The 9,542-nt window shown below is 41.4% G+C and overlaps 1 protein-coding gene across 1 annotated transcript in view; it reads left to right on the forward strand.

Moving 5' to 3' along the window:
• Positions 1 to 3,359: 3,359 nt before the first annotated feature.
• Positions 3,360 to 9,542, forward strand: part of LOC100559952 (NAD(P) transhydrogenase, mitochondrial) — a 49,854-nt gene continuing 43,671 nt past the window's right edge. The window contains exons 1-2 of the mRNA XM_008120866.2: positions 3,360 to 3,489; positions 5,932 to 6,119. Coding sequence (XP_008119073.1) covers positions 5,984 to 6,119 — 136 coding nt within the window. The 5' untranslated portion in view covers positions 3,360 to 3,489; positions 5,932 to 5,983. The remainder of the gene's footprint in view (positions 3,490 to 5,931; positions 6,120 to 9,542) is intronic.

A 9,542-nucleotide genomic window follows, 5' to 3' on the forward strand; every position in this document is an offset into this window, starting at 1 on the left:
ATTCTGATATAACAATACTAGGAGCAAATCGAATCAAATCATTTATTTCGGTCATAGACCAGCACAGGAAATAAAGGTCACAGTTTCATACAACCTGGTAAGTTTAGTATATTTAAAATGTAAAGATAGATACTGACTACTTGGAGCAGCTCCTCGGCTCTTCTTTATATAAATAACATACTCACTACGTTTTGATTTTTATAGCCTTGCACATACTTTTGGTAATGCTATGGGGACCTGTAAATGTGAAATAGTTGAGATTCTTGCTATGTCTTGTTCTGGCCATGATCTTGGCTTGCAACTCCTTCATGACTTTCCCTCTCTGAATCAATCTAATTCTTCTTTAAGGGTTTTGTTGCTGAGTAATGCACGAAATGCACTTCTTGTAGAACGTAACCATATCCCTGTATAGATAACCTGGATTCAGAAACTGGATTATATGGCAGTGTAGATGGGGCCACAATAATAATAATAATAATAATAATAATAATAATAATAATAATAATAATAATAATAATAATTGTATTCCGCCCTATCTCCCCAAGGGGACTCATAAACCCAGATTTAATAGTGGTTCGTATTAAGGCTTCTGTTATGAAGTATTATCACGCCATGATAACCCCCTTCAAAAGATTTATAGTTCACCAAGAGACATCAAGCAAATAATATGATTTTTGTTCCATTTTATTAAAATCTTTTCCAAAATGCCAAAGCTTTAGAGGTTCCTGAATGGATTTAGCAGCAGCAGTACCCTGCAAATTATTAAGTCTTACCCTTTAATAAAATGTATCAATTTGATGATTTTGTATAACTATTTTGTATATACTATGTACTGTGTCAATTCCTTATATGAAGTGTATACATTGTTTTTAATATATGTATCAAAATCTAACTTAAAGACAGCCATTTTTTCATGTCCTAGTTTACAGAATCCCTTGAGAAAGGGGACTGTGGCCAAGATCCCTCCAGCCATTTCCCAAGCCAGATAACTATCAGAACCATCGTGTATATATTCAGATAAATCAGTGGTTCTCAATCTGTGGGTCCCCAGGTGTTTTGGCCTACAACTCCCAGAAATCCCACGGGTTTACCAGCTGTTAGGATTTCTGGGAGTTGAAAGCCAAAACTTCTGGGGACCCACAGGTTGAGAAACACTAAGATAGATAATCCTGTTACCAACAAAATAAGATCATGATGTTTGTTCATTTAACCTGAAGCAGAGAGTCTGCCTCTCCTCCAGAAGAGAGGGCTTAGTAGATGCCAACTTTTTATTTCAGTCAATCTATTTGCATTATAATTTTCAAAGATTTGTTCAGAAGGGATTGCCTTTACCTTCCATTGAGACTTGGAGAGTAGGACTTGCCCAAGAGCATCCGGTGGGTTTCCATGTCTGAGCAAGGAGTCAAACCTTGGTCTTCAGATTCATCATCCAATACTTAGTTGCTCCACCACAATGGCCCTTGTACAGCATCCCAAATCAACTTGTTTACATGAGCAATCCTACCACAAGAATTTCATTTCATATTGACTCAGAAGTAAGACGGTGCAAAAATCCACGATTCAGAAGGTCTGGATTAGTCTAAATAAACACAGCCAATATGTTCTAAGCATTCAAAGGAAGCAAAAGGGGTATTTAAAAATATTTGGGTTGGATGGTGGTTCACGGGGTCTCTTGAGTACGCCTCTACCTTCTATAGTTTTCCTCAAGAAGGCACAATTCGGCACAACAAGTCTATTTTCCACTGCAATCAGTGGGGCCTGCAGATGGTTAACCATTAGTGTTGACTCACAAAGATAACCAGTTTACCCCAATTTTGAAAAAAAAAGTCTTGTTAAAATAAGTACAGTAGAGTCTCACTTATCCAACATTCGCTTATCCAACATTCTGGATTATCCAACACATTTTTGTAGTCAATATTTTCAATTCATCGTGATATTTTGGTGCTAAATTTGTAAATACAGTCATTCGTCGTAGTCATCTCACTCGTTCAGTCGTTTTCGACTCTTTGTGACCTCATGGACCAGTCCACGCCAGAGCTCCCTGTCGGCCGTCACCGCCCCCAGTTCCTTCAAGGTCGAGCCAGTAACTTCAAGGATACCATCCATCCATCTCTCCCTTGGTCGTCCTCTCTTCCTTTTTCCTTCCATTTTCCCCAGCATCATGATCTTCTCCAAGCTTTCCTGTCTTCTCATGATGTTGCCAAAATACTTCAACTTTGCCTCTAATATCCTTCTCTCCAGTGAGCATTCGGGCATGATTTCCTGGAGGATGGACTGGTTGGATCTTCTTGTGGTCCAAGGCACTCTCAGGATTTTCCTCCAGCACCAGAGTTCAAAAGCGTCTCTCTTCCTTCGCTCAGCCTTCCTTATGGTCCAGCTCTCGCAGCCATAGGTTACTATGGGGAATACCATTGCTTTCACTATGCGGACCTTCGTTGCCAGTGTGATGTCTCTGCTTTTCAGTATTTTATCGAGGTTGGCCATTGCTCTCCTCCCAAGAAGTAGATGTTTTCTGATTTCCTGGCTGCAGTCCACATCTGCAGTGATCTTCGCACCTAGAAATATAAAGTCTGTCACTGCCTCCACGTTTTCTCCCTCTATTTGCCAGTTGTCAATCGGTCTGGTTGCCATGATCTTGGTTTTCTTGATGTTTAACTGCAGCCCGGCTTTTGCACTTTCTTCTTTCACTTTGGTGATAAGGCTCCTCAGCTCTTCCTCACTTTCAGCCATCAGAGTGGTATTATCTGCATACCTAAGGTTGTTAATGTTTCTTCCAGCAATTTTAACTCCAGCCTTGGATTCGTCAAGACTCGCACGTCGCATGATGTGTTCTGCGTACAAGTTGAATAGGTAGGGCGATAGTATACAGCCCTGCCGCACTCCTTTCCCAATCTGGAACCAGTCTGTTGTTCCGTGGTCTGTTCTGACTGTGGCTACTTGGTCTTTATACAGATTTCTCAGGCATTCACCATAACTGAAAGCTTCTGTCCCATCTAAATTAATCTCTTAATGGAGTGAGAGGCAGACCTTGTCATTGCTGAAAGCAGCTGGATTCTGGGAAACCTACATTTGAGATTCACATCGACATAAGAACGTGAAAGACATGTCACATTATAGGATTTTCCTTCCTAGCTACACAACACATTGTTTTTTAAAGGTGATATTCTGACCTCTGTCTAGACCAATCCTTAATGCTCTGTGGCCCAGGTTGCCCTGTCATTCATGGCAAGGAGACTTGGAAACGCAGGCCTGTGGGCAGCCTTCCAGTAGGTCCTGGGATGTGTTGCTGCTCCAGTCTCCATGCCGTCAGTGCCAAATGGAATGTGCCTTTCGGATCACATGGAGTTTATTTATAGACCTCCAAAACCTGCCCTCCTCCCCTTCGCCAGCAAGCTGCAAACGTGAAGGTCACTAAGCAGGCGGTCCCTTGGGGCTGCCCTGGTGTGCTTCATGGGGGACAGAGCAAACTCCTAAGGACACCAACCTCAGGTTAGTTTTTCACGGGTTTTTCTTCAAAGTGTGTGTCTGAGCCTGAGCCTGATATACTTTAAGAGTTTAGAACTGGGCTCTTTCCCCTTCCAAGTCTCTGTCCTTGTCTCAGAATAGCAGGTGAATGAATAAAGGAGATGGAGGTCCAAATAACATCTCCCTGGAAGTGTCCAAAATAATATCTCCCCATTTTGGAAAAAGAGATTTAAGTGCTTGAAAATGAATCTCTAATTAAGCGGAACTGAAAATGACAGACTCTCCCATCTAGTCCGTAGAGATGACTCAGAACTAACAAGATCCTCCTTAATATAAGTTAAGGTAAAGGTTTTCCCCTGATATTAAGTCCAGTTGTGTCCGACTCTGGGGGTTGGTGCTCATCTCCATTTCTAAGCTGAAGAGCCAGAGTTGTCCATAGACACCTCCAAGGTCATGTGGCTGGCACCTTTACCTTCCCACTGGAGCGGTACCTATTGATCTACTCACATTTGCATGTTTTCGAACTGCTAGGTTGGCAGAAGCTGGGGCTAACAGCGGGCGCTCAGTTCGCTCCCAGGATTTGAACCTGGGACCTTTTGGTCAGCAAGTTCAGCAGTTCAGCACTTTAACACGCTGCGCCACTGGCGACTCCTAATATAAGTTAGGCATCTCATGTTAATCAGTCCTGTTCCAAGGCATTTGAGCCACTGGAGAAAGAAGTGCACGTCCTCGGCGGCTTATTAAAGCCATATATCTGTAAGGCTCATCATGTCTCATTTCATTTGGTTCTATGATGAGGGACAAGACCAAGGCAGCTTCAGGTGGATTGGGCCTGGGTAACAATTTATTTCCCTTTTGACCTGATGTAAAGCAAATCCTTCTAAAAATTTATGTAGGCTAGCAATCTCCACTTTTGTCAGATGTGGCTTTATGCCCAGCTCAAATGTTTTTCTACAAATCATCTTGTTGGTTGCAATAGCACACCTGGCCTTTGTCTTCCTACCTGTCAGATCTTTGAATCGGTGCGGAAATAAAAATGACGTCGCGGCTGAAAATGGCCTTTATGACATCTGTGACCTTAATGGGCTCCCAGGCGGGAGTGATGTAGTAGTATGGATAGAATAATTTTTCCAATTGGGTCTTTTGCCAGCTATGTATAGGCTTCTCTTCAAGCCATTCCAGTGGTTCGTTGCTTCATAATTCTCACTCACTATTTTTCTCTCTTGTCTTCCTTCTCCCCCTCCCTCCTTTTGCTCCGAAAATTGAGACATGTGTCCAAAAAGGAGGTGGGTGTAGGGAACCGCAACACTCTTGTCTGGTATGAATAAATAATTCCTTATTCATACTATGGCTTTGCATTGTAAGAGTTTCCACATTTTTGATAGTCTGAAGAAAATTAAATAACGAGGCTGACCTTTAAAATTAAAACCCAGTCCCATTTTTGCTGCAAGCCATGTGTCCAATTTGTTTGTAATTAGAAATGTATCTCAACGCAGGCTGAATCTATGGTCTGGCAAAGCCATGAAACCGGGCTGCTTCCGGTTTCACATTAATCACCCCTCCAAGCAAATTCCTACTGGGAATTCCTGGAAATCTTCCCTCCCCATCTATGCTCCAGTCCTATTACTTCTAAGCAGCTGACGGACCGTTTGAATAAATCTCCCGTAGGTGCATTCATCATATGTCAGGTTTCCAAGAGGTCCAATTCATCCAGACTTTGTGGATAAATTATTGATGCATGAGGTCCTATTGTAATGGAAGAGATCAGTCATAGAAGGAGACACCAAAGGTACTTGTCTTACCAGTTTTCTCCATCGTTTGCTTCTGGAATAGGATAATAAAAACCTAGAGTTGGAGCTCCATGCAGTCATGCCGGCTTCATGACCTGGGAGGTGTCTACGGACAATGCCGGCTCTTTGGCTTAGAGCACCAACATCCAGAGTCAGACACAACTAGACTTAATGTCAAGGGAAAACCTTTAACCTTTACCTAGAGTTGGAAAAGATCCCAAAGGCCATCCAGTCCAACCCCCTACCAGGCAAGGAAAGCACAATGAAAGCACACCCAACAGATGCCATCCAGCCTTTGTTTATAAGCCTCCAAGGAAGGAGCTTCCAACAGACTCGGAGGCAGAGAGTTCCACTGTTGAACAGCTCTTACGATCAGGATGTTCTTCCAAAAGTTCAGGTGGAATCTCCTTTCCTGTCATGGCTCCATTGGCCAATGTTGTTTTGGAGGAATGAGTCTTGAATGCTGTGGCTTTGTCGTTCTGCTCCTGGAATGAGGGTGAAGTGGCCAAATCCTCCCAAAATCTAATGCTCTGTTATGATTTTGGACCAAGAAGGGCACCTCCTTTCTGTACAGACTTATTTTACTTTGGAGACCTATGTGGGCCCCTACTTCTGTCTTCACTGTAATATGCATTGAATATACTGACTTATTCTATTTAAACTTTCCAACCTACAGGGCGATTGAGCCAACATCAAGAGCTGAGTGCTTTGTTTCTGGAACCGTGAAGATGGCAGGCCTGGTGCGATGCGGAAGCAACTACTCATTGCCGTTCCTTCTTACTCTGAATGCTAGAACATTGCAGCTGACCGGACAACGCTCCTTTAAAACCTTCCCCACTTTATGGAGTGAACAGACAGTAAAAGGTACAGTGTTCTCTCATGCAAATAGTGCAAAAAAGCAATGGCATCATTTATCCGCATTGTCACTAAGGGCATTTTGGCTGGAAAATGTGTTTCAGAGGTATCAAGCTCCAATCTTGAAAAGCCACTGGGTGACCTTTGGGCAAGTCATATTCACTTAGGAATTTGAAAATATTCAGAATCTATCTCCCCAAACATCATATCTTTGGTGTAAAAGTCAATATGCAATGGCACAACACCAATTTCCCATGTAGTGATTGCAAGACAGCATGTTAGTAAATTAAAATGCAGAAGGACAATCTGAGTATTCATATTAATGCAGCATAATAATAAAGGGGCCGTGGTGGCACAATGGGATAATAATAATACAGTACAGTCTCACTTATCCAATGTTCTGAATTATCCAACGCATTTTTGTAGTCAATGTTTTCAATGCATTGTGATAAGCCGAGGGGGGGTTTTCAGTCTTAAAAAAAGGGCTGAAAAACTAGGCTTATACTCAAGTATATACAGTATATGGCAATGTAGATGGAGCCTCAGGATTGCTTTGCATTGAAAGTCCATCCAAATCTTGGAACATTGAATGGATGAAGGGAGTCATGACTTTCACCCTTAACCCATTCTTTGGATAATAGACGTGTTCTTCTTTCTCAATTTACTTCTCTCCGTTGTGTAAGTATAACTTAAGGAAACAGTGAGCTATTAAATATTGTTTAGTTTACTCTTGCAAGAACAGTAGTTTAGATTTATTTTACCATGTTCCAGAAAAATGATTGCCCAATGAGATAAAGTAAGCAAAGCAAAAGTCAACTTGAAATAGAGTTTAATTACTGAAAAGCAGAGTATGGAAATATGCACTGGTGGATTTGCAGTTGAGAAATACTGGAAAGTGCTGTGTATAAACTAAATAATTTTTAGACAAGCCGGGAAGATTACCGCAAATGTCACACTGACATCCTAATTGGACAGAAAACGGGGGAGAAAGTTGGAACTTGGAAAGTTCTCATGGATGTAGGACTCAAAGTCTTAAGTAAATTGCAAGGAGTTACTTAGCAAAATGGACTACAGAGATCAAAAAGATACTGCGCATCTAGAAGAGCTTGGGAGAAGAATAACAGAGGCACTAAACGGGACGAAGGCAATTCCCATGATTAAAAGATATAGAATAGAGGCAGGGCTAGCCCAAGGTAATTTTCAAGTATAGGTGAACAGATTTTTGGCGCTCCCCCCCCACAAACCAATCATTGAAAAATAAAATGTTGGATAATAAGGAGGGATTAAGGAAAAGCCTAAATAAAGAACAACACTCTGAAAACAGGAGAAATCCAGACAGGAAACAATCAGGGCCAGCTAACACCTCCCAACCAAGGATGCCCCCAGGGAGGAAGCAGCCAGGCTTTGAATCTGCAAGGCCATTAAATGCTAATCAAGCTGGCCAATTGCAACATTCACACTAGCTTCAAACAGACAAGAGCTCTTTCTCCCACCCTGGATTTTCCACAGATATATAAACCCCACTTACCTAGCTTCCAACAGACCTCAGAACCTCTGAGGATGCCTGCCATAGATGTGGGTGAAACGTCAGGAGAGAATGCTTCTGGAACATGGCCAGGCAGCCCGGAGACTTGGCCTTGAGGAAGGGGCGAGAAGGAAGGCGTTCGCCTCTTTGGGGAGCAGAGAAGCGGCGCTTCTATTGCCTGTTGGTGCCACAGGCAACTGCCTAGTTTGCCTCGCGGTTGAACCGCCCCTGAATAGAGAAATGTAAAACTGAAACCCCTCTGTAGACCATTTCCATTTCAGCTTCTTCTGATCTGAAGTCATGCAAGGGGCATAGCAGTGCCGTACATACAGTGTAAGCTGGAAGGTATAACAATGGATAACTACTATTATGGAATATACAGGTTGTTTCAAAAAGACGGACCCTATATGAAATGGCTATATCTCTGCAGCCAGGAGCTGCCCATTAATGAAACTTTTACCACTTGAAAGTATGGAGCAAATATTTTCAAATTATGACTGCTAGATGCCTCTCCTGACAGACAAATGCCATTGAAATGCACGTTTCATCAATGGTTTCTCTCCATTCTGGAAAAAAGTGACTAGTCAGCTGCCGCAGGATTCAGTTTTGGGCCCAGTACTGTTTAACACCTTTATTAATGACTTGAATAAAGGTTTAGAGGGCATGCTTATTGTTATAGTTCAGCAAGCGGCAGAGTATTTTTCTGATAACGAGTCAGAGAATGAAGGGGATGATGGGTTTCAAAGTGAGGAGTCTGTGACTGATTGAAGAGAGTTGCAGGCAGATGAGACTGATGTTGTGGATTCCTGTGCTCATTCCCAGGCAACAGGAGAAAGGAAAAGTTCCAGTTCCCTTGAGAAAAGGCCTTGGGCCAATGAGGAGTGTTCTTGGGAAACTCGATTAGGCCTGAGAACACATGGAGTGAAAAATAGACAAACAATATATTCTCAGAGAATCTGAGATAAGTTCTTGGAGGCCAGGTGTCTTTGGCATGATTTCATGGGTGCCTGGACGGGACTAAATTTCCTATTCTGGTTCATGCCATATGTTGCGAGGACACCATCTTGTGAATGACTGAGTTCAACGAGAGGCATCTAGTGATAATTGTATGAAACACTTAGATGGACAGGATGGTAAGGGAAAATATCCCCCTTAAAATGACCTAGACCTGAGGCATACAAGAATTGTAGAATTAATAAAGCTTAGAACCATTCTAGCTGCCTGGCTCAGTGCTATTGATGACATCTTGGGATGTGTAGTTTGGTGAGGTTCCAGCATTCTTCAGCAAGGAGGGATAAAGAACTTGTAAAACTACAACCTTTATGATTCCATAGCAGTATCTAACTGCATTCATTCTATAGTACAGATGCACACTAAATTGAACCTTATAGGACAATGATGGGCAACCTTTTGCACTTGGTGTGTCAAAATTCACCAAAAAACCTAGCATGACTTGGGTGGTGTGTCACTTCGAGAAAAAAACCATAATTTCACTATATATATAGTTTAAGTAACAAAAATATATAATTGTAATATATAACTGTATTTAATAAATCAAAAACTATTTACTACCATTATTTCCATGTACAACAATCTATGGTACTTCTTGCAGTTTCCACGCTGATTTCTCTCTATTATAGTTTTAATGTAGTCATGAATAATGAATAATATAATAATAATATAATAGTAATATTATAATAATATACTACAATAATAATAGAATAATAATAGAATGATATATATATATAGGTAATGAAATTTCAGCCTAGGACAAAACAACAAAACCACACATCCCAGAAACACTAAATTTGGCAGCACAACCACTCATCCATGCCTCTACGTTCATACAACAAAAATAAAATAAAAATAAAATCCTAATTAGAGGGAGAGGAATAATTGTTTTTATC

This window comes from Anolis carolinensis, unplaced genomic scaffold, assembly GCF_035594765.1.
Source record: "Anolis carolinensis isolate JA03-04 unplaced genomic scaffold, rAnoCar3.1.pri scaffold_11, whole genome shotgun sequence".
NCBI classification, from domain to species: domain Eukaryota; kingdom Metazoa; phylum Chordata; class Lepidosauria; order Squamata; family Dactyloidae; genus Anolis; species Anolis carolinensis.